The sequence below is a fragment of the Chenopodium album genome, chromosome 25 (assembly GCF_948465745.1).
Source record: "Chenopodium album chromosome 25, dcCheAlbu1.1, whole genome shotgun sequence".
Taxonomy (NCBI): domain Eukaryota; kingdom Viridiplantae; phylum Streptophyta; class Magnoliopsida; order Caryophyllales; family Amaranthaceae; genus Chenopodium; species Chenopodium album.
Genome location: NC_137858.1, coordinates 13,230,018 through 13,248,150, shown reverse-complemented (window position 1 = coordinate 13,248,150; position 18,133 = coordinate 13,230,018). Strand labels below are relative to the sequence as shown.

Genomic DNA, 18,133 nt, shown 5'->3' with positions numbered 1-18,133 from the left:
ATTTGCAGAATTATGTTCAATCAGAAATTCTATTATTTCTCTTATTTAATTGTGGTTTTAATATTAAATAAAATGTCCAAAATAATTATGAATTGATGGGCTCACTAGGTTAATGACCTTTTGAATGAAACCCCACTAGTGAACAAAATTCATACATTATTTAAGTTCCTAGTTCGGAATCATTAAAGTGGACATAAATGATTTCACTTTGGACTAGCATGTAAGATTGATTGGATAGTGCAGTTTCATGGGCTATGGGAGCATAGTGATAATGCTCGGTCAATCACATGGATATGCATGATTAATGCATGATCGAACTATAGACCTAGTTTGAAGTTCAAGTATAGAACTTCCGGATATTTTAGTGGATTCCTTTGACATGAGTGGAACACTGATTCTATTCAATGATTGTTTTGACTGTGGTACATTCAAACGTCTTACCATAACCGGAGATTATAAAGGATGTTTCCCGGTCACTTCATGAATTAAGTGGGAGCTTTTGTTTCCACAAGATTGGATTGAGTCTACCTATTGACTAGGAATGTGTCTTGGCCCCTTGAAGAGGGAGAATTCAGAGAATGCATGGCCGTGCTCAAATGTGTTACATAGTAACCGTTTGTTTTGTAATTCTAACTCAGATTTCAAGAAAAGATTTGTAGACTAATATGATCATGACATGAGATGCAATCATATTATCAAATCGACACACATTGACTTAAGGAATTTGAATATTGTGCACTTGTCTCAGACAAGTGGGAGATTGAAGGAGTTATGTCTTCGATAAGTGCAATTACTAGATATATCAAAGGATCACAGTTATGGAGATAATAAGTTCATACTATAAGGTTGCCAATGTCTATTGCTAGATATGACAATTGGTCTTTGGGCTTGTCAAATGGTCCAAAGCCTTATAGGATGGATCATACAAGGTCACACACAAGAGTATTGGGTTAAACAAGTTGGAGGCCCATTATTGGGCCTCATGAGTATATGACACACCTTATGTTTGGGCTTGGATTGTAAGTAGAGTTTAATTAGGATTTGGACATGGTTTTATTTCTAGATATGATCTATAAATATAAACCATGCCTAGGGTTGTATGATATAACAATTTACACACTGTGAATTGTCAGACAAGCAACCAAGAAATCCCAAACCCTGATTCTCTCTCTCACTTTCGGCCCTCTCTTTCTCCTCCCCTTGTCCGTGCGTTCCTCCTCCATTGGTGGTGTGTGTGGCGGTGCGTGGGTGGTGTAGTGGTGTGCTCGTGACTCTAATCTCCGTTGAAGGTTGATTGAAGCGTTCGGTCACAACTAACTAGCATTAGTGGAGGTTTAATCCGTGCTCGTGGACTAAGTAGAGGAATCACACGTGGGGTTCTTTGTCTTCCTTGTTCTTGCTCGATCACTAGTGGAATCACGCTTCAAAGGTATAATTCTTACTTCTTTATGTGTTATGCATGAGATCCTTGGTTTGGTGCTATGTGAATATGATTCATGCTATTTCCGCATTTAGTACCTATAATCTCCTACAATCAATTCCAGACCCAGCCAGGTCCAATCAGCTGCTGATGATGCAGGTAAATTTCCTTCCTTGCCTCTATATATATGTATATATGTATACATATATACATGTATATATATATATATATATATATATATATATATATATATATATATATATATATATATATATATTTACGTATATATATATGTATATATATATTTACGTACATATATATATAAATATGTATATATATGTACATATATATATATATATATATATATATATATATATATATATATATATATGTACGTAAATATATATGTACATATATATAAACATATATATATATATATATATATATATATATATATATATATATATATATATATATATATATATATATTTAGTTCAGCTCTTCAAATTTATTTTTTTTTTTTTTTTGCTGACTTGTGCCTCTATTTCCAGTTTGTGCACAATCAGACTCTTACTGTAGAGCTGATTGATTCCCTACAAGATAGGGTATATGCTGCCGAGGACGACAAGAGAGTGGCAGAGGAAGAACTGAAACTTGCTAAGCTGAAGCAAGCAGCAGCTGAAGAGAAGCAGCGGAAGGCTGAAGAATACGAGAAGAAAGCTGCTGAGGCCCTTCAGACCTTCTACACAGCCATGGAGAAGGAAGTTTTTCCCCCACTGATAGAAGGGGAGAAATTCCTTCGGGAGCATATGGGAGTGGACATCTCCAAATTCAAGGCTGCCATTAACAGCCGAATCAGAGATGGAGCTGCTGCGCAAGCTGAAGTGCAGCAAAAGCTGGAAGCTCTTGAAGCTAGTAGAATGGCTACTGAAGAGGCGCTCCAAACTCAGAATGTCTAGCTCTCCGAGGCTGCCACTGCTGCTGAAGCTCAAAGACTGAAGCTTCAAGAGGTTTAGGATCAGCTGAGGGTCAAAAAGGATGAGCTGACCCAGACTCAGACTAAAGCTTCCCAAGTTCAGCAAGAGCTGAACGAGCAGAAAGACTCCTCCTCCAAGCTCGCTGATGATTTGAAGAAATCCAAAGAAGACTTGGAGGAGACAAAGAAGAAGTTGGCTGATTCTGAGGCTCTACTCAAGGTCCGTATCTATACCTAGGAAGAGTATGACATGGGTTTCAGAAACGGGTTCAGGGTGTGCCGAAGAGTCTGCCTACATGCTGAGCCGAAGCTGGACTGGTCCAAATGTGCTGAATGGATCCAGGATCCCGAAGACCCCCACATGAAGTATCCAACTCCAATCGAAGCTGAGATCCTTGAGGCTGAAGAAGCCGAAGAAGAAGCTTTCAGAAAGGAGATGGAAGCTGAACAAAAGGAAAGGGAGGCTTAGCAGAGTGCAAAGCCTGCTTCTTCTGCTGCTGGTGCCGAAGCTAATGAGGGACCCAGCAATGCTGATCAGTCTGATCCTCGGGCTGAAGCATAGGAACTCGGGCAGTCGTCTTCAGAATCTTGCGGATCATCGTGCGCTTAACTTAAGACTTGCCGCTTTCTGAATTTTTGCCTTGTTTTTTGCTTCAGCTTGCCTTGATGTACAAACTGCTTTCTTGTTTTTGTATGTACTTCGGCAGCTGTAATTTTCTGCTTGTGGGCGGCTGCCAATACTTTATTATGTCCTTTGAACATTTGAACTTGTAGCTCATTTTCTAAGCATTATTCTCATTAAGCTGGTGCATTTTCTTCAACTACTTTGCCTTATTTTGAATGCTTTACTGTTTCTGAACTTGAGAAATTTTCGCAAAAATTTGCTAAGTACAAAGCTTTCAGCTTGAAGAATTCCGCTGAAGATAAACCTGCACTGATAGTGCCTCTTGCCCCCCCTAGTAATCTGAAGACTCAAGTCTTTGGATTGCTGAGTTGGGTTTTATTTCTTTAATTTTCAGACAAAGCTGAATAAAAAATTTCTAACAGTTGCTGTTATTCTTGATTTTCTGTCTATCTTTAAAAATGGATATCTAAAACACAAGGCCAACTGAAGGCAATGTTTAAGATAATGGCTTTCTGGGACACAAGGCTCAGTTAAGGCAATATCTCAGACTTGTCCATGGACTCATGTCTTTGGAGAACAAGTCTTACTGAAGTTTGACTTCAGCTGAAAGACCAGAGTTCTTTAAAAAGGCGAGTTGTCAGCAATTTGAAACCTAGTTACCCGAAGGCGAAGGCTTCCGACGAGGCTGAATAAAAACCCTTAAAGAGTAGATAGCATAAAGAAAACTTGAAAGAATAAAAAGTTGCAAATAATTATAGAAATGGTGGCTCTGAGGCCTTTCATTAATAATTCAAAATGTACTTACAAAGATTGTTCTGCCCCGAAGGGTTTACACATGATATTTCTTTAGTATATCAGCATTCTAGTGATTTTTCAGCTCAGTTCCATCTAACTGACGAAGTCGGTATGTCCCTGGCTCAAGCTCATCATAAATTTCATAGGGTCCCTCCCATGCAGCTGAGAGTTTCCCATGGATTCGGCTTTTCTGAACTGCAGCAGCATTCCGAAGGACAAGGTCTCCAATTTTGAGAGGCCTTGCATGGACCCTTTGGTTGTAAAATTTGCTGATTCTCTGCTTATAAGCAGCCATTCTATCTCGGGCTGAGTCTCTTACTTCATCGAGGAAATCGAGGGATTCCTTCATTAGTTGCTCATTCTCAGCCGAGAATTGGTGCACTCGTAAACTTTCAGAACCGATTTCCACTGGAAGAACGGCTTCGGCACCATACACCAGCTCAAAAGGTGAATAGCCTGTTGCCTCTTTTTCGGTTGTCCGAAATGACCAAAGGGTTCCTGGGAGCTCCTCTATCCACTTGGACTTTTGATCTTCAACCCTTTTCTTCAAAGCATTGAGGATTTGTTTATTTGCAGCTTCGGCTTGGCCATTACTTTGTGGATGACACACTGCTGAATACGCCAATTTGATGCCGAACTGATCTGTGTACCGCCTCAGCGGTAGATTATCAAATTGCCTCCCATGATCGAAGACAAAAACCTTCGGAATACCGAAGAGGGTAATAATGTTCTGCCAGATGAATTTCCTGACAGTTTGCTCTGTAATATTCGAAGCTGCTTCAGCCTCAATCCATTTGCTGAAATAGTCAATGCCGACTATTAACCATCTTTTCTGGTAAGGTGCATCTGGAAAAGGTCCCAAAATATCCAGCCCCCATTGGGCAAATGGAAGTGGATTAAGGATCGGCTGAAGGTCTCTAGCTGGTTGATGGATGACTGGTGCAAATTTTTGACATTTTTCACATTTTCGGACCAACTCCTTAGCATCTGAGATCATGGTGGGACAATAATATCCGGCCCTCAATGCCTTGTGGGCTAGGGTCCTTCCCCCAATGTGGTTCCCATAGATGCCGAGGTGAATCTCCCGAAGGATGTAATCTGCATATGTTGGACCCACGCATTTCAGCAATGGGGCTGAGAAGGACTTTTTCAGAAGCTCCCCTCTAAAGACGATGAACCTTGAGCTGGTTCTCTTCAGTTTGGAGGCCAAAATTCTGTCCTCGGGAATTTCTCCCCGAAGCTTGAAAGCTAGGATGGGATCCATCCAGCTGGGATCTGGGACAACGCAGCACACTTCAGGTGCTTTGTCGACACTTCTTTCTCGGCGGACTTCCACATATATAGATCTGTTCAGCTCGGTGAGAGTTGAACTGGCAAGTTTGGAGAGTGCGTCGGCTTGAGCATTCTGACCCCTTGGGATCAGCTGAACTTCAAAAGTTCTCAGCTTTGCAATGACTGATTTGATCTTGGCAAGATAAGCTATCATGGAGGGCTCTTTGGCCTCGTAGCTGCCACCGATCTGATATGCAACTAGCTGAGAGTCTGTTTTCAGGCAGACATGTTCTGCTTCCAAAGAGATGCACAGTTCTAGGCCAGGGATGGCTGCCTCATATTCAGCTTCGTTGTTCAAAGCCTTGAAAGAAAATTTGAGTGCATACTCAAAGGATTTGCCTTCGGGAGAGGTTATCACCACCCTTGCCCCCGAACCATTTACGCTGGAGGATCCATCCGTAAATATGGTCCAGATTTTCTTTTCATCGTCTAGCATCTCCTGGTAAGAGCATTCGGCCAGGAAGTCCGCTAGAGCTTGAGCCTTGATGGCTGCTCTCGGCTAGTAACTGATGCTGAATTCGGTGAGCTCAAAAGCCCACTTGGCCAGCCTACCGGATTTTTCAGCTTTGCCAAGAACTTTTTCCAGCGGCTGATCGGTTAAGACCACTATCTGATGGCAATCAAAATAGGGCCTCAACTTCCGAGCAGCTACCACTACTGCAAAGGCAACTTTCTCGAGTAGAGGGTAGCGAGTCTCGGCATCCGTCAGAGTGTGACTGACGAAGTAGATCGGTTGCTGAATTTTATTTTCTTCCCTCAGCAGCACTGCACTGATGGTGGCTGGGCTGATAGCCACGTACATGTACAAAGTTTCTCCCTCTACTGGGCTAGCCAGTGTTGGGAGTTGAGCCAGATGCTCCCGAAGCTGCTTGAAGGCTTCTTTTTGCTCTTCTTTCCAAACGAGCTCTTTTGTTTTTGGGACTTTCAAGGCTTTGAAGAAAGGTAACCCCTTGTCTGAAGCTCTGGAAATGAACCTCGAGAGGGCTGTCATTCTTCCGGTGAGCCGCTGAACATCCCTCTTTGTTCTCGGCTCAGGAAGATCGAGCGCTGCTTGAACTTTGGAGGGATAGGCATCAATCCCCCTCTTGCTGACCATGAACCCAAGGAATTTCCCTGACTTCACGCCGAAGACACACTTCTTCGGATATAGCTTCATTTGATGTTTTCTTAAGGTGGCGAAGGTTTCATCCAGGTCCTTAACATGGTCTTCATATGTTTTGCTTTTGACGATTGAATCGTCAACATAGACTTCCATGTTTCGGCCTTTTTGATCGGCAAAAACTTGATCCACCAGCCTTTGATAAGTTGCCCCCGCATTTTTCAATCCGAAGGGCATCATTTTATAATTGTACACCCCGACGTTCGTGACGAATGCCGTCTTTGCTCGATCATCGGGGTGCATGAAGATCTGATGATACCCCGAGAATGCGTCCATGAAACTAAGCAAGGCATGGCCACTTGTCGAGTCAACTAGCTGATCGATCCTCGGCAAGGGATCGAAATCCTTCGGACAAGCCTTATTTAGGTCCTTGAAGTCAATGCACATTCTCCAGGTACTATTGGACTACTGAACCAAAACCACATTTGCCAGCCATTCTGGATATTGACAGGGTTCGATGAAGCCTGCATCCAGCAACTTTTTGACCTCGGCTGCGATGTCTCGGTTCATATTTGCGGAGTAATTCCGCTTCTTTTGCTTAACTGGCCGACACGTTGGGTCGACGTTAAGCTTATGGGAGATGAGGTCTGGACTTATCCCAGGCATATCAGCTGCCGAGAAAGCAAGCACATCTCTGTTGTCCCGATTGTTACACATTTCTCAGCATCTCCTTCGGTCAATTCGACCGTTTCAGTCTGCTGGTCCAGGTCCATTGTTGATAGGCCGGACTCTTCACAATCTGGCCTGATGTCTATGTCAGCAGGCGTCCCAGACTTTTTCTTCTTCGGATGGCTCTCTGAGTCCTTCGGCTCAGATGAAGAGCTAGCCTTTTCTTTTTCTGGCCTTTTTTCTTTGGGCACAGCACCTTGGGCCAAAGCACTTAGGCCTTTCGGCTTTTTTGTGCTCGGCTCTCTTTCTTTTTCTTTCTCCTCCTCATCCTCATCGTCGTCGTCTAGGCGACTAGTGGATGGCTTGAGGTAGTTGCACCTTCGAGCCTCCTTTTGGCTGCCCTGGATCCTTTCGGGAAACCCGGCGTCTGAAACGTAGATCATCAGCTGATGATAAGTTGAGACGACCCGTAGGATCTCGTGAATTATGGGTCTCCCCAAAATCACGTTGTACACTGAAGGAGCGTCAGTGACCAAAAATTCAGTCATGTCGTTCCTAGCTGCTTCATCACAACCGATGGTGACAGGAATCAGAACCTTCCCATCAGGGTAAGTTGAAGCCCCATTGAATCCGGATACTGGGTAGGATACCGGCGTAAGGTGCTTGGGCTTCAGCTTGATTTGATTATAGGCCTTTCGGAACAAAATATTTGCTCTGCTACCACCGTCAATTAGAACTTTGCTAACGTCGTGGTTGGCCACCATGGCGATGATCACCAACGGATCCTCGTGATGGTACGTCACCCCCCGGTAGTCAGCGGATGTGAACGTCATGTTCGACACCGGTGACTGGGGAGGCTGAATATCAGCGTGGTTCACTTGGTGGGTCAGAGCCCTGAGGTGACGCTTGTGCTCCCTCCGAGAGCATGCTCCTCCCGAAATAACATGAATTGGAGGGAATTTTCCCTCCGCAGTTTTACTGTTCTTTCGGGGGAAGTCGATTTCCTATTGAGAGTCCTTTTTAGACTTCTCAGCCTCTTTTTTCTCGCGGTGATCCACGATATATTTTTTTAAGTAACCCTTCCGGACCATATCCTCGATTTGGTCCTTTAGCTGGATACACTCTTCAGTGTTGTGTCTCGGTGATTCATGGAACTCACACCACTGATTTTTATTTTTCCGCTGATACCACTCTGGGAGTGGTCTCGGCTTTTTGTAACTCTGCTCCTCCTTCGTCACGCTGTAAATCTTAACGCGCGGAAGGGAGAGCGGAGTGTAGGATTCGTATCTTCCCGCAAAAGGAGTAGATTTTTCCTTCTTCGACTCGTTGGCCGAAGATTGTTCTGAGGTTTTCGCCTTTCCCTTTGCCTTCTGGACTTGGCCTTCAGACGAGGGTGCTTGTTTTTGTTTCCCTCCCCCAGATTGAGGTTGGGTTTTTGTTTTGTTCCACTCTTCAGCTCGGATGAACTTATTCGAAGCATTCAGTGCCTCCTCCAAGGTCCTGGGTGAATTCATGACCATGAAGTCGGAGAACGGTCCAGTTTTGAGACCGTGCTGAAGGGCGAAAACTGTCAGCCCTTGGTCTAGCTGAGAAATGCTGGACGACTCGTTGCTGAAGCGAGTCAGATAGTCTCGGAGGCTTTCAACCTCCCCTTGCTGCAGACCCATAAGTTCTGCAGTAGTCTTCTCTCGGCGGTTTGCCGTAGAAAACTTGCTCTTGAATTTGGAGGACAGATCGTCCCACCCGGTTATTGAGCCTTCTTTCACTCGCTTGGAGATCCACGCTTGCGCGACCCCCTTGAGAGTGGTTGGGAAATATTTGCACCAAGTCACTTCGGACCTGGGGCAAAGATGCATGTAAGCCTCGTACGAGGCAATATGGTCCTTCGGATCCGAAGCTCCATCATAAGTAATGTGCGACGGGGTTTTAACCGTCGGCACATGGGCTTCCAGTATCCATTGCTCGAATGGAGAACTGGAAGGCAGCATCACAGCCTTACCCTTATTCCCAGCCGAAGGGACCGTGCTCCTCCTTCTCAGAGAGGTAGAAGTGGTTTTCGTCCCTGGCTGGGAGGTCTGGGCCTCGGCTGCAGGGTAGGAGAGGCGGCTGTGCACGCTTCGTTCCCTGTCGCCGAGACGGTCGTGAGCGCTTCGGCGAACAGTTTCCGGCCGAGAGGCAGAACTGCTGCTTTTGTGGGTCCCGCTCATGTTGAGCTGAGTAGAAGGTTCCCTGAAGAAGTGAGAGTTCCTGTTTCTCTCCCTCTCGGTTCTCCAGGTGTCCTCCTCCCATTCGCCGAGCTCCTTGAAAGATGAGGGTTTCCCCCCATCCTGGCCGAGGTTCCTCCGCTGATTCCTGGTTTGCGTAGGGGTTCGGTCGCGTGGAGGCAGCATGTTTTGGGCCTTCATGGCTTCCACGAGGACCGCTAGGGCTCTCACTACCTCCTCCGAGTTGGGCCCCGTCAAGGGTGTCCTTGGCTGAGAGCGAGAGTGGGTATGAATGCTCCGAGATTGACTCCGAGCATGAGATTGAGTCCTTTGAGTGGACCGGTTATCCTCATTCGACCGAGGTGGACTCGACGGATGATTGGACTGAATTAGAGGAGATTCGGATCTCTCCCTAGGATCTCCTTGAGAGTCGGGTCCCGCGGAAGGGCTCCGATCCCGAGGAGGGGATGGACTAGGAGTAGGGTGTTCTAAGGGACCCCCTCCTAGTGATTTTCACCGTTTTCTCAAAGGAGAAGCACCGTTGCTCTTGTTCTTGCGATTCTTAGCCATTGGAACTAATATTGAGGTAGAACTAATGAAATTGGCTTAAAGATTTTTTGAAAATCTTCCCCACAGACGGCGCCAAATTGTTTCAGGTGAAAACAATAAGACCCTGCTGAAGGTCCAAAGAAGTGGTGAAGACTGGGCTCGGTCCAAGTGATGTTGGGCCGAGGGTTTCCTGCACAGCAAACACACGTAAACAGGCCTCGGGGGTGTTGCCGAGGAAGGCCCCTCCGATGCTAAAGTCAGCACAATGTGTAGAGAGAGAAAGCTATGCAAGAGAATTAATTGCTTGAGGCTTTGTGTGTATGAATGTATAAATGAGATATTGATGGCTTTTATACTTTTGCATATATGGGAGAAGTGGGCCTTGGCCCAATTGACTTGCCTTGTGAACTGATCTTGACTTTAGCACAATTGGAGAGTTGAACCTTGACCTTGGGCTTTTAATTGGATCATTTATTGACTAGGCTCAATTGGACTAAATTGGACCCAAACAGCACTAAACCAGAACAAGTAAATTAAACTTATATGGAGTGCAAGACTATAAAATATATAGAACCATTATGACCAATTAGGCAATAACACAACAAAAAAATGCATCTTTCATCTTTGGATTGCTAAATACAAAGCTCTTTTAAATACCGTCCACTTATATAAATATATAGAACAATTATGACCAATTACACAACAAAAAAAATGCATCTTTGAAATGCAGGATACAAAGCTCTTTTCAGAATTCTAGCCATCTTCCTCTGATAGAGTTCCTAGTTATCAACTTCTAAAATCAGATTTGTGAACTAAATACACTCTCTTCCTAATTTTTAGAAAACTATAAGCACTAAAAAAAAAAAAAAAGCAACATAAATACATATTCATCCTATGCCAATCAAATTCCTCGTTATTGGCCCTTCAAGTGAACCGTCCAGGATCAATCACTATTCAGTATTCACTATTACCTATAGAGAAGAAAGAACCAAAATCAGTATGAAAAGTGTATTTTTCCTAAAAAAACTCGGAAAACCTTGGTCACATGAACTCGAACTCGACTCGGTCAAAACTCAGCTCGAGTTGGCTCGACTCAATTTCGACTCGACTCGAGATGTTAACGAGCATGAGTTGAGTAACCTCTAACTCGACTCATATATTTAATAAGAGCTAATCAATATGTTCAAAGAGAGAGTAATTTTTCAATAATAAATGAATAAAAAAAGAAATCTATATAAAGTGAGAGAGAATAAATAAAGGGCTATAATTTTAGTAGGCTAATACTTTAGCAAGCAAATCGTGAGCTATTTGACTCGACTCGAAACTTTAACGACCACGAGTCAAGCAGATTTTATTGGCTCAAAATTTTAGCGAGCACGAATAAAACACGTGTAAGAAGTTTTCGAGTCGAGCATTGCTCATGGTCGACTTGCTCGAGTAGCTAGCACCCAAAGTGACAACAGAACAAAAAAACGCAAACTATTGGGTGCGTCCGCCCGCACCTAACAGTTTGTGCTTTTGTGTTTAAATCCCGGCCCATTTACCACCACATTCTCTCTCCTTCTTGGTTAGTTTGCGTGGTTGGGCAATCTGCCTAGCTGCGCGGCTGGGCTCCGGCGTGGCTGTAGCAGGAAGACGATAGAGTATGGTGGTTAGTCACTTGGTCGGGGCTGTGGCAGGAAGGAGAGAAAGTGGTTGGTTGTGGTGGTGGTGGGTAATATATTAGCTAATTGATATTTCAAATCAATCAACATTTTAAAACATTTATAAATTAGTATTAGCCAACAAAAGAAATATATCAGCCAACAAAATATACATTGAAGCCAACAAGAGGAATATATCAGCCAACAAACGTTATTTATCAGCCAACCGAAAGAACATATCAGCCAATAAATGTAGCGTATTAGCCAACAAAAGGATGAAATCAGCAGAGAAAAGCAACAGATTAGCCAACAAAATAAACGTATCTTATGTATCAACCAACAAAAATATAAATCCCTCTTATCATCTTATGCGTTTGCCCTAGCACTGTCAAAACGGTTTGACAGTTCGGTTTGAAATTGGTTCGGTATTTAATCGGGTCGGTTTGGAATCGGTTTAATTGTCTCACGGGTCGGTTTTGGTTCGGTTTAAATGGTTATCGGTTCGATTCGGTTTCGGTTTATTTTTAAGCGGTTTTCATTCGGTTCGGGTTGTAAACAGTCCGGGTAGTAAACGGTTCGGTGCAAACGGATTGCGGTTTGTTAACGGTGCGGTGTAAACGGTTTTTATCCCAGTTCAAACAGTTTCGGGTTGGAAACGGTTTCGGGTTAAAAACACTTCGGTTCTTTTTTGGTTCAGTTTATAACTGGTACGGTTCTTTTTGGGTTCAGTTTATAACTGGTTTGGTTCTTTTTCAGTTCAGTTTATAACTGGTTTGGTTCTTCGATGGTTTAACCACTTTAACGTTATTCATATCGGTTCCATTTCAAGTTTACTAAATTACGGTTCGGGTCGGTTTTTGGTTTTAAAAAATAAATTGTTTATCGAGTTGTTTGGATTCGGGCAGTTAAATGGTTTTGGTTTGAAATTTGATAGTACTTGCTAACCTTTTGCGTTCACAAGTTTTATATAAAGTCGCGAATCATTTCATATTTAGGCATCATATTATAAACAAATTCTCATTGATTTTATAGATACATATTATGTTCTGTTTCAAGTTTAGTCATACTAATCTTACTAGTTATATTCCCGTCAAAAAAAAAAGTTTGTAAACGGTTCGATTTAATTATATTCCCGTAAAAAAAAATCCATTTAATTATATAAAAAGTTTGTAAACGGTTCGATTTAGAAGCGGTTTGGTTCATAAACGGTTCGGTTTATAACCAATTCGGTTTACAATCAGTTCGGTTTTTAAATGGTTCGGTGCAAACGGGTAGCAGTTTGCTAACAGTTCAGTGTAAGCGGTTTTTTTGCCAGTTTAAACGGTTTCGGGTTGGAACCGGTTTCGGGTTAGATACGGTTCGGTTCTTTTTTCGGTTCGGTTTTCTTTCAGTTCGGTTTATATTTGGTTCGGTTTGTTAACGGGTTCGGTTCTTATACGGTTTAACATTATTCGGGTCGATTCGGTTTCGGGTTTACTAAAATATGGTTCGGGTCGGTTTTCGGTTTCAAAAAAATCGATTTTTAATCGGTTCGGTTCTCATTTGGGTCGGTCGGTTTCGGGCAGTTAAACGGTTTCGGTTTGAAATTTGACAGCACTAGTTTGCCCAGTCCATCACTCCATCCTACCCTCCGTCCTTTTCCCTTTCTTTCTCTCTCCTTAATTACTTCTTTGAAGCAACAAAAATGGCGTCGACAGAAGAAGAAAGCGCAGTTAAGGAGCCTCTCGATCTCATTCGTCTCAGTCTCGATGAACGTATTTACGTCAAGCTTCGTTCTGACCGCGAACTTCGTGGCAAACTCCATGTATGTCTCCTTCACTTCGCCTTTCACCTTTTCTTGCAATTTCTTTCTTCAAATACCTAGTAATTCTGGTTTATTAATCTACTGCTATATTTCAATTAGGGTTTTTCGAATTTTTCCTCTTTTTGTTGTTGTTGTTGTCAAATTCTGGAATTAGGGTTCATTTTTCCGTAATTACTCATTTCTGAGTGTATATTGTTAGTTTTTTTATTTCAATTTTCTGGGTTTTTGTTTTTGAATGCTTGTTCTAATTGTCAATATTCCATAGCTAGTTTGAATTTAATTTTTCTGTGCCAAGCTTGCTAATACTAGGAAACTTTTTTTTTTTTTTTTTTTTTTTTTTTTTTTTTTTTTTTTTTTGCCTTAAATTGGGTGTATTTGTCAATTTTGTTTCATCATTTGTTGATTAAATGCATCCACTTTCTTTGAGTTTGAAACTGGTTATGTTGTTTTAGTGGTGCATTTGCTTTTTATGTTGTAAATTTTGAATTGGGTTTTCAAAGAGGTAGGATTTGAACTGACGCATCCATCTTGTTCTAATATCTATGTTGTATCAGCTTAAATTGACCATATTATAGTCTTAGGCACGTTCAATAGCTTCTCAAATCGTTATGAAGAATAGGGGGAGATTTTTTCCGGTAGTGATACTAGTGAATATTTTTGCTACCTGAAATTTCAAAGTTGATGTGACGAGTAAAAAAAACCAATTCTCTTTAGAAATGTCCAAAAACCAGGTGTATGACGTTTTGGGTTGAAGCTTTATAGTCATTTCGTATTTATTTTCCTTCACTTTGAGACTAAGCTTAGTCTAGATTTTTGCAATGCCTATTACTTGATGCAACCAATGGTTTGAGTGGAGCTGCGAGTCTCTCTTCTGCTTCCTTGCCATTTCACTATGATTATATGGTGGATAATCTCTGAGAATACTGTGTTGGGGGCCTTAGCGGTGCATGCATGCACAGTCTGATTTTCTGAAGGGAGGGGAGGATGTTGTTAGGTACAAATATTGTGGCAGTTTCTTTGGAGTTGTGTGAATTGCTGTTTCTGTGCTTCTGTCTTTTTTTATATATCTCTATCTTCCATCTTGTCATAGTACACTGTACATTGATACCTTTATATTTTGAAGCTATGAGATATTATAAAAATCATTTGGTGTCCTTCAAAGAAATGAGTTTTTTTCAATTGTCATGGGAGATAATTTTTTTTCTTCCCAACTGTAGTATAATTTCAGATGTTGGTTTTTCAAATTAAGGTTTTACCCTTTTTCAGATGAGCCTACCCGAGTGCCTTAGGGACGTTAGGGTCATTACAGCTTTATTTGCCCTGTTTCTTTGATAAATACTCTCTCCGTTTTTTATAAATGCATCACTTTGACAATTGCACTATTCACATACCATGGTTGACTTGGTTTTTACCTAATTTTTTCACCTCTATAAAATAAATCAATGTTATTATATAATACGAGTATAATGTCTACCTTCATAATACTCTGTATAATTTTGTTACAATTTTTACTAATAGACCATTAAAGATATTAATGGTCAAAGTTGTGTCTCGAAAAATGTGCTGGTCAAACTGATGCATTTATATAAAAACAGAGGGAGTAGTTTATAGGTTATAGGGTTGAGGAATTTTCTTGCTTTTGACCTTCTTAAGTCTCAATCTCCTGTTTTCATGGATATATTAAATAACTGCAGCTTGTTTTGTCTTAAATTATTTGTGAAATTATGGTGTATGCTCCAAAATTTTAAATATATTCAGAAATAGAAAGTGTGTTATTTTTATTTTCCCCAATATTGTTTATCTTGCTTAGAAGCAGTACAGTTTTGTTCAGCTTCCTGTGTTGATTTGCAGGCTTATGATCAGCATTTGAATATGATTCTTGGAGAGGTTGAGGAAGTTGTGACATCTGTGGAAATTGATGATGAGACTTATGAGGAAATTGTTCGGGTAAGTCAATTTATACACCCTCCACGCTTGTATTAGTGTCTATGGTTTGTTTAGTAGCAGTATACTTGATATTTTGTATATAAAATCTCATACCAATGTACATGATAATGTTTGGCTATGCTAAACTTGTGATCTTCTTCATAAATATCCATTTCCATCCATTGTCACTTTGAGGGTGGTATTGAGCGGTAGTTTAAATTCAAATTAAATCCATATGTTTGTAGATGGAGTTCCATCATCAGACATTGGCATGGGACTTTCCCTGCAAATTTAGATATGATTTCATTACCATTTATGCCATCTATATCTGCCTGCAAAATGAGCTGTTGAGTTTATGTACAAGTAAAGAGTTGTCATTGTATTGCTATCCAAAGATGACTAATAACATTGCGTTGGTACATCTGAAAATATAAGCAATAGTGCATTTCAATAAGTCTGTTAATATGGAAAAGAGGGAATAGTATCTGTCAAAGATGTGTAAAGACCTGTCAGGAATGGCCAGTGTAACCCAGAACAGGCCAGCTGCCCAATTTCCTATTTTTCCAGTTCGTAACAAGTCAAAATTTAGTTAAGAGCAGCCAAATAATGGTTGGATAACTTAGGCTGCTCTGTTTGTCTGTAAATGAAACTCCAATGACATTCTATAGACTTTAAATAATAATTTCCATCAGTGACAATTGAATCCCAGTAGGCACTTACTTCCATATATATGCAAATGCATTCATTTTATTTGTCACTTTGTGCTGTGTTTTGAACTGGTAGAAAGACTAGAAACATTGAATATTAAAGGCTACAAAACTACTGTTCCACACTTGCATGCTATATAGTGTTTGCAGAACTTCATTAAGAGAGTGATAATGCCATGCGATTCTTGGAAAGGAAACCGTTCTTCTACTTATTCTCAATTCCTTTGTTACATTCTGTGATCTCCAAGGGAGCCTTTGATTATCAAAGTCTTTAAATTATTCTTCTTATATAGGGTCCCTACTGTGTTTTGATGTAAAAACTGCTGAGCTCCATGGTTCCCTGAGAAACCTGCAGAGTTTGTGGTTTATTGTAGAGACTATAGAGCTTACTCGTATATCATTTCTTGATTCTAGAGTTGCTTATCTGAAATAGCTTGCCGTGGGTGTTTTTTTTGGGTGCTTCAGGAATATTTATATTGGTAAAGCAGTCTTGTTATAAAGGCATTTTAATCAAATTACATGCATCGGGCCACTGCTATAAACTGAAATACTGAATTTGGATTCTACAAGATGTACGAACTCACTGCACACTCTTACATCTTGCAATTTTTTATTTTTGTCCCCAGACTACAAGGCGCACTGTTCCATTTCTCTTTGTTAGAGGAGACGGTGTCATATTGGTGTCACCACCTCTTAGAACAGCTTGACTTAGGACATCACAATATTGGATTTTGACTAAGGGATCAAGCATTTTATAGTTGCATCTGTTGTGATCTTGCAAAGCCCAAGAAATTGTTTTACAAATGTAGTCTAGTTTGGACAAAACAGGATGTCATAACTCTGCGGATGAATGTAAGCCTTTTTTTGTGCGCTTCCCATATATTTGCATCTTGACATTTTTTATAATCTAAGTTTATTTGTGGAACAATATTATCTGGCATTGAGTTATTTATTTTTTTTTTTTTAATGGTTCGCATCTAGAATTTTTTGGTTGCCGAAAGTTATTAGCAGGCCAATTTTGAATGGTTTTTATCACTTTTTTCATCATTGGTTTTATCTAAGCGAATTTGTATGTGGCTAAAACATGGAAATTGAAGCTGTTTCATTTACCGACTGCTTTTGAGGTAAAGAATAATGCTCCTCCTATGTCCTTTCCATTTGTTGACATACTTAAATGGGTTGGATTTTGAACACTTGAAAATCAGATATGCATTTATATAGAACAGTGTGGTACAGTGACCGGTATGTTCAGCCAATATAAACTCTGTAGCAGCCACCCTACGATTGGCTTATAGAATGCATGGACAGCAGAAAAATTAAATAATCTAATCTTTTTTTTTTTGAAAATTTAAACCCTAATTAGTCTGAAAAACCTCTTTGACATTGTCATCGTCACATTAAAAATTAACAAAACTAATCTCTTCATAGTTTTATTACAAAAACAATCCCTTAGATTCTTGCATATCACCTTATAACTAATTACATCGCAGCACTAATTCGGCTTGAAATACACCGACACATAGTTCTCATATAATATTCTAGATACTTTTATCAATAAGCTCTTTACCAATATGATAACTCACAAAAGCATCTATACAAGCATACATAACTTGACATTCATCAAGCACTTCTTTATCCCACTTACTCATTGTGATCTCCTTAGCCTTCACCATCTCCCACCCCAACACCACGATCACAACTTCTTTCAAGCCTGCATTTACTCTCACCTTCCCCACCTCGGCCACAACCTTGCTCACATCCACCATACTTGACAACTGTAGATCATAATCCTTTTTAAGCCGTTGAGAGTCACTTTTGATTCTAACACCGGAGAACTTGCATTGTGGGTCCCCTAGGAAGTCCTCGAGGGCCGAGGGAATCGAAGGGGAGTGGAGGAGTTGGTAGATGAGGCAATTGGGGCCTACACATAGCTGTAGGGTTGCTATAGGGTTTAGCCACTCGGTGTCTAGGCCGATTATGGTTGAATGATGTTTGGATCGGATGTGGGTGATCCAGGATGTTACTACGTCGGGGCAACATGTCACGATGGTTCGAACCCGATGGTTGAAACACATGACGTCGTAGGCTGTGTAGGTATCGGTTTGATGGTGTTTAACTATTGTTGTTGGTGAGGTTGCCATAGATGGTTTCGTTAATTAAGGCTCTTAGGAAGCCGACGTTCTTCTTTGTTCTTCCTATTTAAATTCTTGAGAGAAGGGGATTAGAGAGAATTTTTGTTAATATATTTGCAACCACAAAATAATTGACTATATTTAGAGAAATTTATATTTTTTTCAAGGTTAGAATAAAAAAAATATATATGGTAGGTTTATATTAATAGAAAGTTATAGTATTTGATCCGTCTTTAATAAAAATATATCATA

The 18,133-nt window shown here is 40.9% G+C and overlaps 2 protein-coding genes across 2 annotated transcripts; one reads left to right on the top strand and one right to left on the bottom strand.

The window, feature by feature from the left end:
• Positions 1–12,946: 12,946 nt before the first annotated feature.
• On the top strand, positions 12,947–16,677 carry LOC145615217 (sm-like protein LSM3A). The gene is made up of 3 exons (XM_081670284.1): positions 12,947–13,116; positions 14,968–15,063; positions 16,376–16,677. Exons 1-3 carry the CDS (start codon positions 12,997–12,999, stop codon positions 16,454–16,456), a joined length of 297 nt encoding a protein of 98 aa, XP_081526410.1. The 5' UTR covers positions 12,947–12,996; the 3' UTR covers positions 16,457–16,677.
• A 610-nt stretch (positions 16,678–17,287) lies between these two features.
• LOC145613724 (uncharacterized) lies at positions 17,288–17,890 on the bottom strand. Its single transcript, XM_081668793.1, has one exon. The coding sequence runs from the start codon at positions 17,888–17,890 to the stop codon at positions 17,288–17,290; it is 603 nt and encodes a 200-aa protein (XP_081524919.1).
• Positions 17,891–18,133: the final 243 nt, after the last annotated feature.

Excerpts from the sequence above, each read along its gene's own strand:
- LOC145615217 (XM_081670284.1), top strand. The coding sequence starts at position 12,997 with ATGGCGTCGACAGAAGAAGAAAGCGCAGTTAAGGAGCCTCTCGATCTC. Across the intron at positions 13,117-14,967 it reads AACTTCGTGGCAAACTCCAT|GCTTATGATCAGCATTTGAA; the intron begins GTATGTCTCCTT and ends GTTGATTTGCAG. Across the intron at positions 15,064-16,375 it reads CTTATGAGGAAATTGTTCGG|ACTACAAGGCGCACTGTTCC; the intron begins GTAAGTCAATTT and ends TTTTGTCCCCAG.
- LOC145613724 (XM_081668793.1), bottom strand. The coding sequence starts at position 17,890 with ATGGCAACCTCACCAACAACAATAGTTAAACACCATCAAACCGATACC.